General features: G+C 48.0%; 2 protein-coding genes across 12 annotated transcripts in view; one reads left to right on the top strand and one right to left on the bottom strand.

Moving 5' to 3' along the window:
• Positions 1 to 3,193, top strand: part of SAMD11 (sterile alpha motif domain containing 11) — a 333,362-nt gene extending 330,169 nt beyond the window's left edge. For all 11 annotated transcript variants that reach the window (XM_079986850.1, XM_079986848.1, XM_079986843.1 and 8 more), the window contains one exon: positions 1,706 to 3,193. In XM_079986850.1, the coding sequence (XP_079842976.1) occupies positions 1,706 to 1,954 (249 nt within the window). In that variant the 3' untranslated portion in view covers positions 1,955 to 3,193. The remainder of the gene's footprint in view (positions 1 to 1,705) is intronic.
• Positions 2,416 to 22,067, bottom strand: part of NOC2L (NOC2 like nucleolar associated transcriptional repressor) — a 79,231-nt gene continuing 59,579 nt past the window's right edge. Inside the window, exons 18-19 of the mRNA XM_079986903.1 lie at positions 6,274 to 6,414; positions 2,416 to 4,073 (exon numbers count right to left, since the gene is read on the bottom strand). Of these exons, the coding sequence (XP_079843029.1) occupies positions 3,949 to 4,073; positions 6,274 to 6,414 (266 nt within the window). The 3' untranslated portion in view covers positions 2,416 to 3,948. The remainder of the gene's footprint in view (positions 4,074 to 6,273; positions 6,415 to 22,067) is intronic.

Here is a 22,067-nt window from a genome sequence, read left to right as displayed (position 1 = left end):
CCAGCTGCCGAGTCTCTCCCCCTATCCTCCCGTCTGCCCCAGGGATGTGGGCTTATATTAATCACCTTCGATCCTGAGCCAAAAGCCCCCCGCCTGCTCTTGCACCTACACAGCTGGTTTTTGTTAAAGCTTCAATAAAAAACAGAGGTTCATATTTAACCCAAAACAACCAGAGTATTATTCAGTTAGCAAAACTTGGGCAAGGGATGGCTGTATCACTCCAAGCCCAATTTTAAGGCTACTGCCAGTTATTTCACTTCCGTATCTCTCCTGCAAACACTCCACAACCTGCGTGTGTAATCGAAGTCGGATTGGTGCTCCTGAATTTCTTGCTGCCACCGCCGCTGCTTCTTTTTCCTCCTTGAATCAGTTTTATTTCCTGCAGAATTGATCCACAGGGAACAATTGCCCAGAGAACCTTTTTATTAGACCCCTCGTAAACAGTAAGGGCTGCAGGGAAAGTAATAAAGTTGCCCTTATTGTTTTAACATAATATAACAAATGTATATGGCCAGTGGTGGTTGAGGCGGGGGGAAGCCTGCCTCCGCAAAATGTATTTATTGCACCATGGTCCGCTTCCCAAGGGTGGTGTCGCTGGGGGGCCGGCAGAGAGATTGCAAGATTGCTCAGGGCTTCGGGTGCATGTGTGTGTGGTAACCAAAAGGCTCATCCACAGTTGGAGGCAGTAATGCTTCTGAGTAGGAGGGGAGCGTGTTCTTGTGCGCTGGTCCTGCTTGCAGGTTTCCTATTGTGGCATCTGGTTGGCCACTGTGATGTGAGAACAGGATGCTGGACTGGATGGGCCACTGGCCTGATCCAGACTTACGATGTTTTTGAAGTGTGCGTGGAGGAAGAATGTGAAGCCCGGATACAGCAGTGGTCCCCCAACGCAGACTGCAGCTTCCCCGTGCAACATCCCTCCACATCCAGCCATTGTTATCCCTGTGTGTCTGAAATAAGAAATTGCCTGGTCACATTTCAGGTGACTCTGCCCCAAATGTCAGCAGGCATCTCTGCCCTGGATGCTGTTTCACCAGAGGGTGACAAGGAACATGTTGGGTGTGTGGGATAGAATTCTGAGAACTGGTTTCTAGGGAGACAAGAGGGCTCACTTGCCCTATCTGCAAATGGGTCTTCATGGAGTGCTCTGATGATAAGTATATCAGGAGCATAATGACCCCTCTCCCACAGCATGTGTTCTGCAATCATGTATACATGTGCAATTTGGGATTATGTGAAATTTAGCATGACTATCTGTCCTCTCCTGCCCCATTAAATCAAGGTGCTAGTCCTCAAGAGGGGGAAGATAGACTTTTAAAGCATGTGTCCAGTCTCTGTTTATATGATTTTCCTGTGGAGATCCCCTCTCACCAACCACTTCCCTTTATTTATGACCTTCACCAAGACTATCCACAATGTGTGCGTGTGGAATTACTCAGCTTGTATGCACATGGTTTTAATTTGCCTACTTTGTGCACGTTGCCTTTTCCAGATTTTCTATTTTGTCAAAACAGCCCCCTGCTAGGGTCCCCCAGGCTCCATAGCTGCCTCCCTGACCTGTACAGATTCTGCTGAGGAATCAGCAGCACCAGGCACTCATTGCTTGACCCCAGAAGACGAACTGCAGCTAGAAGACAAGCCTGCGTGCTCTCCTCTCAACCCACCCATTAATCTCCCCTCTTCCTTTTGCAATTTCCCTCCACAGGTAGCCAAGAGAGTCGGCCGGGTGCTGTACATGGCTAGCTTCCCCATGGCTTTCCCGCTCCAGCCCCCGGGCTTGCGACCCGCAGACCGTGACTTGCCTCCCGCTGACCTCCGCCCCTCGTCGACAGGAAGCGTGACCTCCTCCCCGTACGGCAACGCTCTCCTCCCCGCCAGCCGCATCTCGCCAAAGCAGGAAAACGGGAACCCTTTGCTGGCCTGCCTCAGCGACACGTCGAAGCCGCCCTCGTAAACTGCACAGCCCCAGGCAGTCAGCCAGCCAGCCTCGCAAGGGTCCCTGGCTTGGGCTGCTGGGCCTTCCAGCACTGGAACCAGCCAGCCGAGGAACCAAGAGAATAATAATGCATTCAGCGTTGGGGTTTTAAGGGGCAGGGGTCGGCGTAATCCAAAGATTTATTGGAAGCAATTTGAAAAGGGACACCGTGACTTTTTCTTTCTTTTCTTTTGGAGAAAAGGAACGTTGTTTGGGCTTTTTTCTTTGTTGCCTTTACAAAAATGCAACTTTGGGGAAGAGACCCCCCTTCTTCCCTTCCCCTAACCGCAGCCTCCCCGCCAGGAGGAAACACTCTTCCTTCCCCACTTCTGAAATGTGTCCCTCGCTGGAACCTGTTCCGTTCCTCTTTCAGGGTGTCTATGCATCACTCAAAAAACAACTTTGAAACAATACCAAAGACAGACAACTGACCCAACGCCCAAGTTCCGGTCCATGTTTACTTCAGTTTGGATGGTACGGCACAGCTAGCTCTGTGGGGTACAGGTTTTTTAGTTTTTTGTGTGCTTTTTCTCTTTTTTTAAAACTGCATTTTCATGCTGCTTAAACATTGCAGATTGACTGTGAAAGATTCCCTCCTTGCTGGGCACTGCACAGACTTGTTTTGCAGAATAATAATAATAATAATGATAGCCTTGGGGGGGGGCAGAAGGGGAGATGAGCGTGGAAGAGGCTGGGAGGCAGAGTTTACCCCCCACACCTTAAACTGCGTGTGTACAGAAGATGTGTGTCCCATTTTTACTTTGTGTGTGGGGGAGTGTGTGTGTATTTTGTGGGGGAGGGGGGGAAGAGGCTTGTTGCAGAGGATATGGAGTTGCACATTTTTACCTGGTCCCCCACCCCCATGACCAGGTAACAGGTACCCGAGTGAGCCCATCGGGGCAGGGCGCTCTACCTTGCCCCCTCCCCACCTTGCAATTTGTACAGTGATGGAAAACAATCATGTGATCGATGCTTGTCCGCTTTTCTCTCTCCTTACCCTTTCTGTTTTGGAAACACCTGCACGCTCAACCTTTTTTCCCTTACTCATTATTTTTTACTTTTGTTTGGTGTGGGGGTGGGGAATCAAACAGATCGCTCAATGGTACCTTCGCTTCTTTATATATTGTAAATGGTCGTTATCCATCACATCCAGGCCAACGCTTTCCAGCAAATCGATTTAAATAATAATAATAAAAAAGAAATCACTTAATTTATAAATTGGTTGCTCCGTGGGCCGGCCGTGTCCTTAAGAGTCTTGCAAAAGTACAAAAAATAATACAGAGTTGAGTCGGGGGTAAGCAGAGGTGAATCTAGCGAATACAGTTCCCAGTGCAGAGTCTCTTCTGCCCACTATGAAGGGAGACCACAGGCACCCAACTATTAGCCCTTCTCTTTCCTAGAATCTGCTTAGCATAGCTGTACCAGGGTGGGGTTTAAATGGCAGAGGGCACTGGCTGGCAAAGAAAGACTTCTCTGCGCCCCTAGAAGCTCGGTGGAATAGGCAAGGTAATATTAGGAGATACCTGCCACCAGTTAATTGCTGGTGCTTCCCCACTGGAAGCAGTGGCTGGCTAATAATGGACAACACAAGCTCTGGCCATGCTGGTGGGCTTGGGGCTGGTTTCCTTCCAACAAAACAGGGATTTGGAGGTGGCGGATCCGCCCTCCCCACGTTATTTATAAAGTGGCAGGTTTTAACAAGGGCCTTTTTATCTCCTTGCCTGAGCCACTTTACTGCTGCTGGCAAAGCCACAAATTTTACTGTGTTTCTCCAAAACGTATAAAACTCTGCTGCACAAGATTTTTGCGTTTCAAGTGGTGCCTTGGGGGACAAGGGAGGCAGCCTCAGCGGAGCAACTTCCTGCCCCTGCTTTAAAGGGGCACGTGGGTTACCCTACCACAAACGCAACACCTCCAGATCCATTCCCCTTGCCCCTCACAATACCCATCTCAGTTGTCTGTTGGCGCAGCTGTCAGTCAGCATCAGAGAAGTCCAAGTCTTCCACCATGTCTTCGGGTCCCTGCGCCAGCTGCTTCAGCTCCGCCCGTGACAGCTGTTTCCCGACGCCCTTGCGGCGGCCGGCCCCTTTGCCTCCCCCTGTGGAAGGGAGAGAGAGAGAGGTGTAAACCCTGCCTTATCAGGAAAGAAGAGGAGGGGAGAGGGAGAAAGAGGCAGGCAGAAGCGGCTCATTGCTAATTAATCACAAGCATTAATTAATTTATCGCCACCGCTGCATCTTCCAGATAGCAGGGATGGAAGGGAGGGTGAACAAGCGCTTCTGTGCTCCTCTTATTGCAATTTGGAATAAAAAAACAAGGCGTTTTGGGAAGGATGGTGCAAAAAGTTGTTGCCCCCCCCACCACCACCACTCTGCACTGCTCTTTCTAAGTGGGACTCTTGAGTTTAAATCATGGGGCAGGCTTTTTTCCTGAAATCTCAGCCCCAGCCATCCTTAGGGGGGAGAGAACAGTCCTGGGGTTTTATGCAGTGCTCATCCTACTCAGAGCAGACCCATTGAAATTCATGGCCATGGCTTGCATTGGTCCATTTATTTCAATGAAAGGAATCCCTTGGCACAAGCATTTCTGCGTGCCAGACCAAACAGTCTTTCTTTTCCTCCCCACATGGGCTGTTCTGGGGTTTCTACTGACCCTTCCCATAGCGGGGTGGGGGCCTGTTGTGCTTGCATAACTTGTTCTACCAGCTCCCACTAGTGCAACTGCTTAGTTGAATCTGGGTCCGTAGGTACTCTGAGTAGAATTCGGTTGGCTGCAACATCGTACATTAAGATAGACACAAGAAATGCAAGACCTTCCACATGTCGTGAGACTACAACTCTTATCATCCCTGACAATAGGCCATGCTGGCTGATGGGAATTGGTGCTCCAATATCTTCTAGAGGGCAGCAAGATCCCTATCCCTATTGACAGTACAAGGCCAGTACCCCAAAGCTCCTCTGCCCAAGCAGGTCACGCAAGTTGCATTTCAAAGCTTGAGATGATCACTGGTATTGAAAAAAATCAAGCTTAAAAAATTTTAATGGCTGCAACTGTCCCTGGGACTTTGGGGTGAAGAACAGGTAAATAATGCTTTAAAATTATATGCCAAAGGTCTGATATCCTTGGGAGACCCTCCACCATTGTGCTGACAGTAAGGGACATTTCTCAGCCCTTCCTGAAGATGCTGTGGATTGAACCTGGGGGCCTTCTACGTGCAAAGCACATGCTCTCATGTGCTGGCCCCCGCAGAAACATGGGCGCATACGCCCCTGCGCTAAAATGCTTATTACAGTATTGCAGTTCTGGAAGGGTGTTTTTTTCCCTCCCCCCCCCCCCAACAAATGTCACTGCACATCTCGAGGGAGGGGCCAACTGGTAACATCCGCCCCGAAACAAGCACTGAGAGAGAGAGGCAGCTGTGGGAGCCGTTTGCCTTGCCAGGCTCTGGCAGCCCCAGATAGAAATAGCTCCAAGAGCCGGCAAGGAGACTGCCAAGCGTTCCCAGCCAATGTTCGCTCCCATCTCTGCTGTTCATCTATTCTGGGCAACGGCACCAAGGTCCGTGTGCCAACCCTCTGCCATCTGTCACAGTGAATCAGTCAGTGGGGCTGGGCACAGCTCTCTCCTCTCATTTTCACCTCAAAGCCAGGAGAGAAATCTTGTTAAGGAGAGGGGGGAGGAGAGGTGGACATCCCTGCACCATCATCGCCACCCCAAAAGGGCTTTGCATCCTTTAAACCTCACCCCTCAGAGAGAAGGGGAAGGCAGCAGCGCACTTGGAGATAATGGGAAAGGACAGCCAGAGCCGGTGGCACTCTTGACAAGCAACGTCCTCCTCCTGGCGGAGACTTCTCTTGCTTGCGTGGATCGTCACCCAAGGCAAAAACACTGCTTGTCACCACCCTGGGCACTGCTTATCTTTTCAGGCCAAACCGATGGAATTGGTATGCGCACGCGCACAGACACACCAGTGTAGCGGGTAAGTGGCTGGATCCTACCCAGCACCTTCCTCCGTGGGCACCAGCTGCTCCTCTTAAAGGGATCACCAGCAAGACAGTACGATGTGTGCAGAGATATGACAACCAGGAAATGTGTGTGTGTCACACACACAAATGCACACACACACCTGGCAAAATGCAAGCTGCGTAGCAAGCAAACCCATTTCCAAAAAACGTAACAGGTAAAAGGCATATTCCTTCAGATCCCATACTAGAGGTCAGGAGCAAAAGCCTACATCTCGCCTCACCAATATGCCCAACGTCATTCCTCCAAAGGAAGCCGTGGCAGCACTCTCTTACCATCTGAATCACTGGAGCTCTCGTTGTCGTCATCCTCTTCTTCGTCCTCCACTTTGTACTCTCCTTCATCGCTGTCATCCTCTTCCTCGCTGCTGCCAAATGAAGTGTCATCTAAACTGTCCTTCTTGGCCTTTGATTTCCCTGCAGCAAGGAGACCGAAACAAATAATTTTTTTACAGAAAGGGTATCAAAACATTTAAGATACTTTTGCAACATGGGAAACTGCATAGTCTCAGATGTCGGACACAAAGGTAGCAGAACAAGTCATAACCCAACATGTGTTGCTCGCTTTAACAAGGTGGGGGGGGGAGAGAATCTATATATTCCTTGACATGATGGCTTGCAACCAAATTTTGCGTTACATCATAGCAAAGCAGTCTTCAATACACAAATACAAGGAGAGCCTTGGGGGATCAGGCCAGGGGCCCATCTGGTCCAGGATCTGGTTCTCACAGGGGCCAACCAGATGCCTCAGCGGGAAGCTTGCTAGCAGAACCTGAGCACATGAGCAACACTCTCCACTTACGACTCAAATCAACTGGCACTCGGAGGCCTATTGCCTCTGACACTGGAGGAAAGAACACCACCATCTTGGCTAGTAGCCACTGACAGCCTTACCATCCACAAATCTGTCTAACCCTCTTTTAAAGGTGGCCATTGTTGACTCTTGTGGGAGCAAAAAAGCACTTCTCAGTTTCCTTTCTGCACACCATGCATGATTCTATCATGTCAACTCTGAAAAAGCCCCAAATATTGCACCCCTTCCTTATGCGGGAAAATGCCCCCTATTGGAACAGCACTCCAGCCATGCCATACTCCCTATCCAACAGGCCACACACACAGACCCCTGAAGCCCTTATGAAGGTGCTGGCAATCACAGCTGAGTTCTGCTAGGTCCCACTTGAGCAGAACACCAAATGCTGCACCATCACCTGGGTTGGGGCAGCCTAGGAAAAGTTCCCAGGACCAGAGAGAGAGATGTTTGGGGGGCTGCATTAGCCCCTGGGTTTACACGGACTTGAAAAAAACAACCCACCCTCTCCCCAAATTCACTTTGGCTCAAAAGATTTCCTTGCTGCCTTTTCCCTGACTGCTCAGCTCTCTCCACCCCCCAGGGGACCAAGCAGAAGATGGATGGCAGGGTTGCCTTCTGCGGGAGATAATCCTGACAAGCACCTGAGCAGCCTATCTCTGCAAGCGCAGGAGAAACAGAAAAAAGTGGCTCTTCTGCCATCCCCCTCCCCAGCCCAATCCATCACACGCCGCTGGCGGGGGGAAAGGGGTTATCAGCTGCAGCGGCTGCCTGGCGATGGAAGCCTGCCCAAACCAGGCTCCTGAACAGAGCTCAGCTGCGACCGGCAATTGCAAGGGCCAGCACCTTGATTATTTCCCATTACCTTTGCAGCCAGGGAGCTGTGCGTGGTGCCGGGGGGGGGGGGGGCTCATAGGCAGGCTTATGTAACTTACTTTTAAAACCATTTTCTAGAAAGAAAGGGGGAGAAGCTTAATCACAGGAGAGCAGCTGGGTGGATCTGCCATACTCATTTTTTTCTTTGCAACTCTCCCCAACCAGAACATCTGCGCGGGTCTTTCCACATCTCTCTCTTCATTCAAATCTCTCCTCAAAACTCTTCCCCGCCCATGAAATCTTCATTTTCACAGACACCCCTTCTCCCAAGCTGAACGTAACAGCCCTCTTGGACCAGGCGAACCTTCCACAGTAGTCAACCAAATGTCTCAGGGAAGCTCACAAGCAGAACAGGAAGGCAGCAGCCCTCTCCTCCGCAGGCCCAGCAACTAGTATTCAGAGGTATAATCATAGAATTGGAAGGGACCCCAAGGGTCATCGGGTGCAACCCCCCTGCAATGCAAGACTCAGCTAAAGCATACATGACAGATGGCCATCCAACATCTGCTTAAAAATCTCCAAGGGAGAATAACAATAATAATAATTTATTATTATTATTATTATTATTATTATTATTATTATTATTATTTACTTATACCACTCTGAGCGGCTTCCAACAAAACACTAAAATACAATAACCTATTAAACATTAAAAGCTTCCCTAAACAGGGCTGCCTTCAGATGTCTTCTAAAAGTTTGTTAGTTATTTTTCTCTTTGACATCTGGTGGGAGGGCGTTCCACAGGGCGGGAAGAAGAGTCCACAGCCTCCCAAGGGAGACCATTCCACTGCTGAACAGCTCTTACTGTCAGAAAGTTCTTCCCGATGTTTGGTCGGGAATCCCCTTTCTTGTAACTTGAAGCCACTGGTTTGACTCCTACCCTCTTTTCCAGGCTAAATATACCCAATTCCTTCAACCAGTCCTCATAAGGCTTGGTTTCCAGACTTTTTATCATCTTGGCCACCCTCCTCTGCAAAACGTTCCAGCTCATCAATATCCTTCTTAAACTGTAGTGCCCAGAAGTGGACACAGTACTTCAGGTGTGGTCTGACCAAAGCAGAACAGAACAAGACAATTGCTTCCCTTGATTGCGACACTAGATGTCTGTTGATGCAGCCTAGAATAGGATTAGCCTCTTTTGCTGCTGCATCACACTGTTGACTCATGTTAAGCTTGTGGTCTACTAAGACGCCTAGATATTTTTCACATGTACTGCTGGCAAGCCAGGTGTCCTCCATCTTATAGTTGTACAGCTGATTCTTCCTACCTTAGTGTAGAACCTTACATTTGTCCCTACTAAAATTCATTTTGTTAATTTTGGCCCTGTTCTCCAATCTGTTTAGGTCATTCTGGATCCCAATTCTGTCTTCCGCAGCACAGGCTACCTCTCCCAGTTTGGTGTCATCTGCAAATTTTATTAACATCCCCTCAGTACCTTCATCCAAATAATTTATGAAGATGTTGAAAAACAACGGGCCCAGGGCAGAACCCTGCAGCACCCCACTTTTCACTTTTCTCCAGGTTGATGAAGAACCATTTGTAAGCACTCTTTGGATTCCATCAGTTCAACCACCTACAAATCCACCTAACAATTACTTCATCCAGCCAACATTTTACCAGCTTCTCTGCAAGAATATGAGGGACTATCAAAAGCCTTACTGAAATCAAGATACACTACATCCACAGCATTCCTCTGATCTAGCAAGCTTGTATCTTTATCAGCTCTTCTGAACAGGAAGGTTCCTGTCCATCACAGCTAATGGCCAACCAATAGACCCAGCTCTCTCAGCGAATCTGTCTAATCCTTTTTCACTTGGCCCCATTGCTACATCTTAGGGGTGACAAATTCAATAAAGCAATGACATGCTGTGAAATCCAGCTTTAATCAAATGAATTTGCTTGCTATTGCGCCTTCTTGATCTTGGGTTCTATCCAGTGCTAGTTCTTACTTAGGGTAGACCCACTGAAGTTGATGAACATGGCAGCAAACACACTTTGGAACTCCCTGCCGACTGACACCAGGCAGCTTCCTTCACCCTGCCCCTTTCAAGGCCTGCCAAAGACATTTTTGTTTAGGCAAGCCTACCCAGAAACGTAAAATGTTGACATGCATTTTGCTCAGGATTTAACTTACTGCTGTTTTTAAATTATTATTTTTACGGACAATCTTATCTTTCTCCCTCACCGAAGTTCAGACTGTAAGCTCCTTTGGGGCAGAGACTCTTGCGTCTAAAGCACGGGTGCCTCTCTACAAACCAACCAGCCACCAGCTTTTCAAACATACAAAGTGCTTTATTAATTTTTCTCATCTCCCTTTTTGCCCGAAAGGCTGTAAGAGGGTCTATCTCCTAAGGCCACCCAGGGAGCCTCACAACAGAGAAGGAATTTGAACCTTGGCCTACAGGACTGAATACCTACATCACTCCTCTCTCCTTGCAGGAGATGATGACGACAGATTGAGAGCATTTGGCTTGCCTTTCTGGACGAGCCCGGGGAGGGGGGGGGGGGTTGGAAGAATTACCACCCACTGTGGAATCCTGTGCCTCCCACTCCTTTTTCCCACTGACTGACTGCTCCCCAAGACACACCAAACCCCCAGCAGAGGAAAGAACAGCAATGGCCCCAGACACTACGGAGTTAAGAGCATCCTGTTCACATCATCTAGCCCCCCACCTCGCTTTCCCCCACCGGAATCCCTGCTAGCAAGAACCGGAGATATTAGCCTGACTTTTAATACAATTTGGTTGGGAAGCGAGCGCTCTAAAGGCAGCATTAATCACTTTAACGATGAAGCTATTACTGGAGGTGCGGCGGGAGGGGAGGGGAGAAGATGGGAAATTTTTCCACGCTTCCCCGCCCTTAGCCCTCCCCACCCCACCCTCAGGAGTGCTTGCAGCCGTTGCAAGGAAAGGGTCTGTTTCATGCCATGCTGGGTTGGAGGGGGGGCAGGCTGTGGATAGGGGTGGGGTGGGGTGGGGGTGCTGCCAGCCCTTCCAGGCACAGAGGTCTTGCGGCATTTCATTCCCACTGGACATCTGAGTGACCAACCCAGCCTCAAGTCATGAGCTCAGTGGTCCCAATCCTGCACCATCAAAACGTTTTGGCCAGAATACTGGGTCTTGAGCTTCCACACTGTGGACACTCTGCACACCACAGGACCATAGGAAGCTGCCTGATGAGGCCACTGGTTCATAGAGCTCAGCATTGTCCACATTCAGTCTGCAAGTTAGATACTCTACCACTGAGCCCTTAGGACACAAGAATATAAGAAGCCGCTTTAGACAGCCAGGTCCATCAGTGTCAGCGCTGCACTGAACTATGGCCCTTCCCGAACAGGGAGAGCTGTTGCAGTCACAGAATCACAGAATCTTAAAGAGTCGGAAGGGACCCCAAGGGTCATCTAGTCCAACCCCCTGCAATGCAATTAAAGCATCCATAACTGATGGTCATACAATCTCTGCTTTGAAACCTCCAAGGAAGGTGAGCCTAACAATCTCTGGATGGAGTCCGTTCCACTGTCAAAACAGCTCATGTCCTATTTGGGGGCTTCCCAGAGGCACTACGCCCCAGGCACTGTAGGAAAACGCGAGGCTGACATTTGCTCAGATCCAGCAAGGCATGGATGGGATACATGTGGCCCTCCAAAGGCTGCTCGAATCCCAGTGCCCATCAGTCCCCGGTCAGTGTGGCGAACTGCCAGCGATGGTGGGAATTGTAGTTCAGCAACATCAGGTTGGGGTGGGCACAGGTTCCCCACTCCCGTGTTAAAGGCTCCTGGGAGCACCATCTAGAAAAGGAGGCTGCCTGCTATCTCTCTGCATGAGTGGCTGCTCTGGCTTTGATTAAGGTTGATTAAAACAGGGGTGGGGAATTTGTGACCTTCCAGAGGTCACATCCAGCTCCCATCAGTCCAAACTTGCATGGCCAAAGGTCAGTGGTGACAGAAGCTAGAAACGAGCTACATATGGAGCGCCCCAGATTCCCCCAACCCCTGCCCTAAAATGGCATTCTCTCCATCATGCTACTCAATGTGTTGGTTTCCCTCATCCATAAAATGGGCATAAGGAATCATAGAATTGTAGAGTTGGAAGGGACCACAAGGATCATCTAGTCCAACCCCTGCAATGCAGGAATCTTTTCCCAACATGGGGCTCAAATCCACAACCCTGAGATTAAGAGTCTCTTGCTCTACCGAATGAGATATCCCAGCTGTAAACACCACTCACCTTAGAGAAGATATGTGTTTTAGGGCAACTGGTGATGCTCCCTACCCCAAAATAACCAAATGCTGATCCTTACAAACACACAGATTATCCCCACAGTGGAGTAGGTCTAAGAAGGACAACCAGTCTATTAACTCTCCAGCTGGAAAGGTTATAGGGAGGGAGCAGTGCAGCAGCTGAATGACCAGAGAGACCAGAGACCTGGGTTCAAATCCCTACTTAGCCATGAAGTTCACATAATAAATTATACCAGTCAACCTCAAGGGAGCTGATGTGGACAGAAAATGAGACAGAGAGAGGAAAAGAGAAATTTGTGAAGGGCCATAGCACGCAGAAAGCCCCAGGTTCAATCCCTGGCATCTCCAGGCAGGGCTCAGAAAGGTTCCCTTGCCTGAAACCCTGGAAAGCTGCTGCCAGTCAGTGTTGACAATACTTTGGCAGATGGACCAAGGGGTTGCTCTCAGAATAAGGCAGCTTCCTAGGTACTGCAAATTCCGTCACAATCCTCCAGATAGAGAGGGAAGCTAATCCTGTCTTTGGAGCTCTGTTTATTGTTTTAGGTTGTGTTTTAATTTATGTATTATTATTATTATTATTATTATTATTATTATTATTATTATTATTACTGCAATGTGATGCTGTTTCAGCCATGCTGTCAGCTGAATTCCTCAGTTGAAAGGTGGGGTGGGAATAACAACAGCAAAACAAACAACCACAACACACCACAAACAACAAGTTTGGCTGCATTTTACAAACAGGCAGAGTAAATGTATAGACACACACACTTCTAGTGAATTATATCTTTCATTTAGTCAAAAACGTACAAGAGGCAGGGAAATGCAAGTTATAAGTGAGAGAGAGAGGAAGAGAAGAGAAGAGAGAAAGAAGCACAAAACTCCCCTGAGGTAAAATCTGAGATAATCATCTATGGTTATTACATAATCTATTCTTCCTCCTCCCTCCTCCTCTTCCTCCCCCTTCCTTACCCACTGACATTTGGGTCGACAGGCTAATTATCTGATAAAAGGAACACGTCTAACCTCACCCGGCACACAACCGCGCACACACACACACACACACACACACACACACACACACAAACATATACAATCGTTGCTTATTACAGATCAGGCTGGCTAGTAATGTATGCACAGTCACGCACCAGGAAATTCGTTCCCGTAACGAACCGGGGAGCGGGGGGGGGGGGGAGAGGAAGACCGTTCCCTCTGGCCGCCCCACACAACCCTCCCCCCTCCCTCCCCACCCCCCAATATTAAATTGGCGTAATATGATTACGTGCTGGATAAATGAATGAACGCGCTAAAGTTCATTAGAGGCGCACCGTCGCTTAATGCGGACAGATCGCTCATTACGGGCCCCGGCGCGGGGAGAGGCGGCAGCCAGCGAAGCGGCTCCTCGCCGGCTTTAATTGCCTCGTGACAAGGCAATCCACCAGCTCTCCCCAAGCCATTAATAACCGCCCGCAGCAGCCAGCCTCCCCTCCTGGAGCTCCGTCAGCCGGTAAATGAGAGGAATGAGTCCGCCGCCGCCTCTCCCCACTGCGACCGCAGACAGGCCATTGATCAAATCTGGCAGGCGAGGGGAGGCCATCTTACACGGGGCCTCGTTCTCGGAAATTCAACGCGGCTCTGGCCCGAGGCGTCCAAACCCCCTGACCTTTCTCTTTCCCCCGCCTCCCTCTCTCTCACACACAGACAGAAGCAAGGCTCCCCACACTATCCATTCCTCTTAGCATCACTAGTCCAATTCATCATGGTGATAGATAGATGATAGATAGCAGCCAAATGCGGCCCTCCGCTCCTCTGTATCTGGCCCTTGGGACTCTCTCTAAGCCACACCTTCTCTCCCCCAGGCCATGCCCCTCACAAGTCCCACTCAGCCGTTTTTGCCTGTCTAGAAATGTGCCCTTCAACTGCAGCAATGCTTCCCTGGATGGAGGGTAGAGAGGGGTGGTTCAAGTGTGTTTGTGGGAAACGGCCTACGGTGCCCAAAGGTAAAATTAGCATTCATTGCCCCGCCCCATTTTGCCTCTAGCCCCGCCCACCCAACCTATGGCTTGGACAGGACTGTGGCTCCTGCAGTGAAGTCCTGTTTTTTAGGGGAAGCTTACATTACTATTACTCCAGCTCTCCCAGTGATTCTCCACAAAGCCTTTTAGAAGGGACCCCTGACCATTAGGGCCAGTCGTGGATGACTCATCTTGCTTTACTGGCCGAGGGAACTGGTGTACAGCTTCTGGGTCATGTGGCCAGCATGATTAAGCCGCTTCTGGCAAAACCAGAGCAGTGCACGGAAACGCTGGTTACCTTCCCGCTGGAGTGGTACCTATTTATCTACATGCACTTTGATGTGCTTTCAAACTGCTAGGTGGGCATGAGGAAGTAAAGTCGGTTATGATACACTGGGCCAGAGATTTTGGATATAATATACAATTGGAGGACTGGGAAAAAGTATGGAATGAAAATATAAAATTTACAGCATGTACTGCGTTAAAGGAAAATACTATGAAAATGGTATATAGATGGTATATAACACTGGTTAAGTTAGCAAAAATGTTTAAAACATGTAATAAGTGTTGGAAATGTAAAGAAAAAGAAGGATCATTTTATCATATGTGGTGGGAATGTAAAAAGCTGAAGGGTTTCTGGGAGATGACATATAATGAATTGAAAAAGATGTTGAAATATACATTTGTAAAGAAACCAGAAGCCTTTCTGTTAGGAATAACAGGATGTGAGATAAATAGAAGGGACTTTAAGCTTTTTCAATATGCAGTGACAGCAGCAAGAATTTAGATGGCTCAGAAATGGAAACAGGAGGAACTACCAACCCTTGAAGAGTGGAGAATGAAGCTTATGGACTATGCAGAGTTGGACAGACTAACTGGGAAGATTAGATACCAACGGGATCACAAGTTCATTGAGGACTGGGGGAAATTTACAGAATATCTGGAAAGTATATGTGATAAACAAACAAGGCTAGTGGGATTAAAGAAGCTTTGTGAAAGTCAGAGAAATATTGTTAAAAAGAAGCAGGATAGTAAGGGTATGCTAAAAGGCAATACTATATATTGGGAATGCGTAAAGTATGTAAAAAATATGTATGATTTGCAGAGAAGCTGATGGAAGTCCAAAAAGTTGAAATTTGTGAAAAATTTGTAATACGCTAAATTTGTATAATGGAAATTTGAATACAAATTATTATAAAAATAAAACAAACTGCTAGGTGGGCAGGAGCAGGGACCGAACAACGGGAGCTCACCCCGTTGGGATTTGAACTGCCGACCTTCTGATCGGCAAGCCCTAGGCTCAGTGGTTTAACCCACAGCACCACCCGCGTCCCTAAAAGCAACTTAAGAGAGTTTTTTTAAAAATACATGCTGTTAAAGAAATAAAAAAAGGTACATCACTCAGTAGGATGAATCTACTACAAACCTACTACAAACCTAATGTGATTTTATGGTCATGGCCTCTTGGCAAAAAGGAAACCCTGAGAAAGTTGGGTGGATTGCTAGGCTCTTTCTTCCATCCAAAAATTGCAAAATTCCCCTGCTTTTGTACTTGTGAACAACCGTTTACAGGAGTCGGGCAGCTTGCAGAGTCATGAAGTTAAGGGGCCACAGCACAGAAGGCCCTGCTTTGTACAAACTTTGATTTTTAGGCCTTCTTCCCCAAACAGAAAAGTACATCTAAGCAATAATTGCAGTGTGGTTCCTGTATATGGTCATTAGTATAATTAAAAATAAAGTAAAATACAGACCATTTCTTCTGAGGGAAGCCATACAGATGAGAGAGAAGAATACAGTGGTACCTCGGGTTACAGATGCTTCAGGTTACAGACTCCACCAACCCAGAAATAGTACCTCGGGTTAAGAACTTTGCTTCAGGATCAGAACAGAAATTGTGCAGCGGCGGCAGCGGGAGGCCCCATTAGCTAAAGTGGTACCTCAGGTTAAGAACAGTTTCAGGTTAAGAACGGACCTTGAGAACAAATTAAGTTCTTAACCCAAGGTACCACTGTATTCCTAATTTCAAAGCAGCAGTAGTGTGGCTACTGAGACATATCTGAACACCCTCCAATAGTTCTTATCGGAATGGTGGTTTTCGTTTCAAACAAACAAACAAAGCACTAGTCCTCATGTTTGCAAACTTGGAACATGTGACAACAAATATATATGGATTCTGAAAATACATTCTAGTTATGTTACACATTTTTGTAGTTTAGAACGCAATCAGACAGAATTTGGCTCTTAAGGCAGCCAGCATCTATCTATAGAGTGCATTAAAAAAAATACAACAACCACACGAATTCATAACTTCTGCCAGAGAATTTAGGAGGTCCAACTTCTTTATATTTCAGTGGGGGGAATCCATAGAATAAAATACAGCTCCAAAGGGCCTTATTCCCCTCATGATTGAAATGGAGAAAGAGGAAGTCAAAATGGGATAAGGCCCACTCTGGTGTAAGGTGTTCTCCTCAGTGTACACCCACTGGAATTAATGAACCTAAGTTGAGTCAAGGCCATTAAATTCAGATGGGTCTAAACATTAGGTACAACCCTTTAGTCTTGATTAGAGATCTAAGTTTGCAATGGTTAACTATCAGGAGCCAGGCTGCTCTCCAGACTAACTTACTCCGCAGAGATTATAGTTGCTATAAAACGCTAATGAGTGCTTAACTACTGCAATATTTAATTAAAAAAAAAGGAAGAGGGGCTGTGAGCTGCTGCTAATTAACAGAAAATTGGTAATTTCCAAGCTATTAACGGCTTATTTTCCACTCATCTGAACACAGCCAAGAAACTACAGCTATAGCATAAATAGGAAGCGCATTCTGTCAACAAGGGAAGAGCTTGCTGTGAGATGCGGCTTGCTCTCTAGTGAATTCATGGGGACTGGGAACCTGCTGCCTCAATCAATCAATCCTTCACGGCTGCTTTTCTGTCATGAGTTCCAATGAACACCTTACTATGCCATCTGCCCTGTTTTGGGAAGCTTTTAAATGTTTGATGTTTTGCTTTATTCCTTTATATTTTGTGGGAAGCTGCCAAGAGCGGCTGGCATAACCTAGTCAGAAGGGTGAGGTGTAAGAATTATTATGATCATCATCATCTTGCTTCTCCTTGTACAAAACCCATTTTTTGGATACGGGGGTGTGAAACCTTTTTCTGACCAAGGACCCCATTCCCATACAGGCAATTTTCCAAGGGCCAGCTGTGGGTGGTGCCAGAGGCCAGAGTGGACGGAGCAAAAAGAGGAGGTTGTTACCTTTGTAAAGGTAAAGAGACCAATGACCATTAGGTCCAGTCGTGGCCAACTGGGGTTGCGACGCTCTTTAAAAGAAAGACCTCTGTATTCCGCCCTTGGGATTCTGCCTAGGCCACATCTTTCAGTACCCAATAACTTTTTTTTTAAAAAAAAAACCAAGCAGATTTCCCAGCTGCACAAATTCCTAAACACTAACTAAACACACACAAAAAGCCAAGCAAACACAAAGTATGTTGTGCTTCTTCCTTACATCCTGTATCAGTGGCAATTTCTCCATGGCAGCCCCTTAGTCCCTATCTGCTACATAGCAACAATTCATATATGTCTTTGTTAAGTATGTAATAGGTGCTTTCAAGGGTATTTACAAGCATGCCACAAAGTGTTAGATGCTTGGAGATGAAGATGAAGAAGAGGAGGTTCTGTGCCCCCCCTTAAAAAAAGATGTTTTAACATGGTTTGGGAAGTTCGCACATATGCCCTAATGGGTCTACCCCACCCCTAATTTTCAAACAGCACATTATCAGCTTTACAACTGCACGATTCCCCGCATTCCCAACTACACACTTTGTAGATTCTTTGCCACAGAATCATAGAACTGCAGGGTTGGAGGGTCCCCCAAAGGCCATCTAGCCCAACCCCCTGCAACACAGGAATCACAGTTAAAGAAGGTCAGGCAGACGGCCATCCAACCTCTTTTTAAAAACAAAAGGAGAGCCTGCCACCTTCCGAAGTAGTCCATTCCACAGCTCTTCCCGTCAGAAAGTCCGATCTAATGTATTGTCAGAATCTCCTTTCTGGCAATTAAAATCCATTGGTTCGGATCCTATGCTCTGAAGCGACAGACAACAAGCTTGCTCCATCTTCCACGTGACAACAACCCTTAAGATATTTGGTGGTTATCATATCTCCTCCTCTTTAACAAGATGGGAAATTAAGAGGCTGTGGTTGGGTGTTCCTCTGACTCTTGGAACATGGATGAAACGTGGTCTGCAGCACTGGTCTTCAACGGATCGGCCTGGACCCACTAGGGGGTCTGTGGCGTGATCCAAGGTGGGTCATAACAGGAGCACCACCACCGTGCAAATATCTGGGGAAAGATTAAGCAGTGGGTTCCCGAATGCAAGCTTGAGCTGAAAGTGGGTCATGGGGTCTGAAAAACATGAAGCCACCTACAGTCATACCTCGGGTTACAGGTTGCGCATTTTCGGGTTACGGACGCGCCGAAACCTGGAAGTACCAGAACGGGTTTCTTCCAGGTTTTAGCACTTGTGCATGCGCAGAAGCACCAAATCATGCTTTGCGCATGCGCAGAAGTGTCGAATAACAGCCCATGCGTGAGCGGATGCGGCGCTGCAGGTTGCGGACACTGCGGGTTGCGAACGTGCCTCCCACACAGATCACATTCGCAACCCAAGCGTCCACTGTATTCTACAATACAAAGGGATGCACCCGAACCTCCGCCCACTTTTGTCTCTGGCCCCACCCACCTGCCCCATCCCCCGGCCCAGGTTTCCTCATAAGGGCCGTTGTGCTGAAAAGGTCATGTAAATAAAGCAGAAACTGGCCGCATTCAAGGGGGGTTGCAACTTTGGGAATGTTAGGAAGCTGCCTTATACAGAGTCAGACCACTGGCCCATCTAGTTAGGTATCATGGCTGGCAGCAGCAGCTCTCCCAAGGTTTCAGGATGGGATTCTTTCCAAACCCCGCCTGGAGATGCCATTGACCCTGGAGCCTCCTGCAAGCTCAGTAGATGCCCTGCCACTGGGCAATGGCCCTTCGCCGAGAAAACAAACATGGCCTCAATGCTTTTGGGGAACCAGAGAGAGAAAGAGAGAAGAGATTTCCAGCTGTGACAGCTCCTGCTGTCGTTCCACCGAGGGAGGCTCGCCAGCCTCCAAAACGTGTCACTTCATTTCGCATTGCCAGCCCGCCGCATGCTGACAGGATTTCCCTTGCCTCTCTCCTCGCAGGGAGAATGGTGTCGCCGGGTTGGCAGCTAGCTTTAAAGGCGGGCACATCAGCAGCCCAGCCATGCGTGGCCTAACCGCCTCTCCAGGGGTGCCCGAACACCGTTCCCTGCTACGACCCAGTGCCCCTGCCACCAGCACAACACACACACACACACACACACACACACACACAGCAGCAGCAGCAGAAGCATTCCTGCCTCTTCTAGAGTCACGCTCAACTCGGCTTAGAAAAAAATGCTGACAGCAAAGACTGCCAAACAACCAGCTCAAAATCAATACAGGCCCAATGTCCTCGTTTATTCCTCCGAGTGCCGTGAGAGGGGCTCGCCCGTACATGGCCATGCCAAAAACATGAACTAAAATCCAGATTTGCACCGCAAGGAACTCCCAAACACAACATTAAGAACTGCCACAGTGGGACGGACTGACGGAGTCTGCGGAGTCTGGCATCTTATTCCCACCAGCTGTTGGCCACATGTCCCAGGGAAGCTCAAAAGCAAGCCTGTGGGGTGATTTGCCCAGCACGAGAACCTCCGCTTCTAGCCCAAGAATGCTTCTTGGCTACAGTGGTGCCCCGCAAGACGAACGCCTCGCAAGACGGAAAACCCGCTAGACGAAAGGGTTTTCCGTTTTGGAGGCGCTTCGCAAAACGAATTTCCTTATGGGCTTGCTTCGCAAGACGAAAATGTCTTGCGAGTTTCTGCGGGTTTTTTCCCCTTCCCCCCCTTTTCCTAAGCCGCTAAGCCGCTTATCAGCTGATCCGCTGATAAGCCGCTTAACAGCTGATCGCTAAAAGCCGCTAAACCGCTAATAGCGCTAATCCGCTAAGCTGTCAATGGGCTTGCTTCGCAAGACGAAAAAACCACTATACGAAGAGCCTCACGGAACGGATTAATTTCGTCTTGCAAGGCACCACTGTACTTGGCTATGCCCTGCCTTTACATTCAAAGGCAGCAGTGCTTCTGAATACCAGTTGCTGGAAACCACAGGAGCTCTTGTGCTCGAATCCTGCCGGCAGGTTTCCCCAGGCATTTGGTTGGCCACTGTGATAACAGGATACTGGATTAGATGGACCACCGGCCTGATTCTGCAGGGCTCTTCTTATGTTCTTCACAGACGGTGATGCAACTCAGGCTGCTGCCTGATTTCAGGGTTGTTGAGTTCTACTCAAAAGTAGATTCATTGAAATTAATGGACCTCTGTTAGTCTCACGTTCATGGGTGCATTCGGAGTAGGATTAGCATTAGAGACAACCCAGTAGATTAATGAACTAGTTAGGGGAAACCATTGAGCCTAGCGAGAAGACGCCCCCTCTCCCCCAAAAGATCTCTGAACTGTATTTAAGCTTTCAGCACCACCAGAGGTAATCGTGAAGGCTGGTCATTTTTCTTCCTTGTTTTCAACCAGTTCATTTTGACTTTGCCTTGTATTTGTTATGTGTTATGTTGTGTATATTATTTCACTGACCCACCACCCTTTGCAAGTCACAGAAAAACCATGGTTTACTGGGAACATGCTGGTCTTCGCCACTGTGCTCCTTCCCTCTACTGCAGGGAGGGTGCAAACCACAATCTCTAATTTAGCATTGTTTGAACCAAGGATGGGGATTTGCTTGCCCTCCCAGGAAACTACAAATCTGTAGCTAAAGCCTTTTCCTGGCGGCTTCTTCGAGGTAAGTCAGGAGCAAAACAAACCTCAGTCTCTATTCTGGATACAATGGCTGGGATCACATGTCACGTTAAACCACAGTTTAGTGTGAATGAGTCGCACCTGGCTGGGGAAGGCTGTTCAAAAGCAACCAAGGTGTAAACCAGGAAAGAAGTGCAGAACCAACTGCTCTTTTGAACAGCAGCAGTAGCATAGACGCCCTTCTGGAATCTGAATGCCGGCTTGTGCTAAATCATAGAGTTGGAAGAGACCACTGAGGGTCATCTAGTCCAACCCTCTGCAAGGCAGGACTCCTGCCCACAACCGTCCCTGGTTGGGCTCGAACCACCAACCTTCTGGTTAACAGCCACCTGAAGGATCTGCTGAACTGTTCATCCAGTGATCTTAATTTCAAAAAGGGGAAAAGAGAGGACCCAAATAATTACCGCCCAGTCAGTCTGACATCAATACCAGGGAAGATTCTGGAGCAGATCATTAAGCAAACAGTTTGTGAGCACCTAGAAATGAATACTGTGATCACCAACAGTCAGCATGGATTTCTGAAAAATAAGTCATGTCAGACTAACCTGATCTCTTTTTTTGACAGAATTACAAGCCTGGTAGATGAAGGGAATGCAGTGGATGTAGCCTACCTTGATTTCAGCAAGGCATTTGACAAGGTGCCCCATGATATTCTTGTAAAGAAGCTGGTAAAATGCGGACTTGACTATGCTACCACTCAGTGGATTTGTAACTGGCTGTCTGATCGAACCCAAAGGGTGCTCATCAATGGTTCCTCTTCATCCTGGAGAAGAGTGACTAGTGGGGTGTCACAGGGTTCTGTCTTGGGCCCTGTCTTATTCAACATCTTTATCAACGACTTGGATGATGGACTCAAGGGCATCCTGATCAAATTTGCAGATGACACCAAACTGGGAGGGGTGGCTAACACCCCAGAGGACAGGATCACACTTCAAAACGACCTTGACAGATTAGAGAACTGGGCCAAAACAAACAAGATGAATTTTAATAGGGAGAAATGTAAAGTATTGCACTTGGGCAAAAAAAATGAGAGGCACAAATACAAGATGGGTGACACCTGGCTTGAGAGCAGTACATGTGAAAAGGATCTAGGAGTCTTGGTTGACCACAAACTTGACATGAGCCAACAGTGTGACGTGGCAGCTAAAAAAGCCAATGCAATTCTGGGCTGCATCAATAGGAGTATTGCATCTAGATCAAGGGAAGTAATAGTGC

Source organism: Podarcis cretensis (assembly GCF_951804945.1).
Source record: "Podarcis cretensis genome assembly, chromosome: 8".
NCBI classification, from domain to species: Eukaryota; Metazoa; Chordata; class Lepidosauria; order Squamata; family Lacertidae; genus Podarcis; species Podarcis cretensis.
This window is presented reverse-complemented; position numbering and strand designations above follow the sequence as displayed.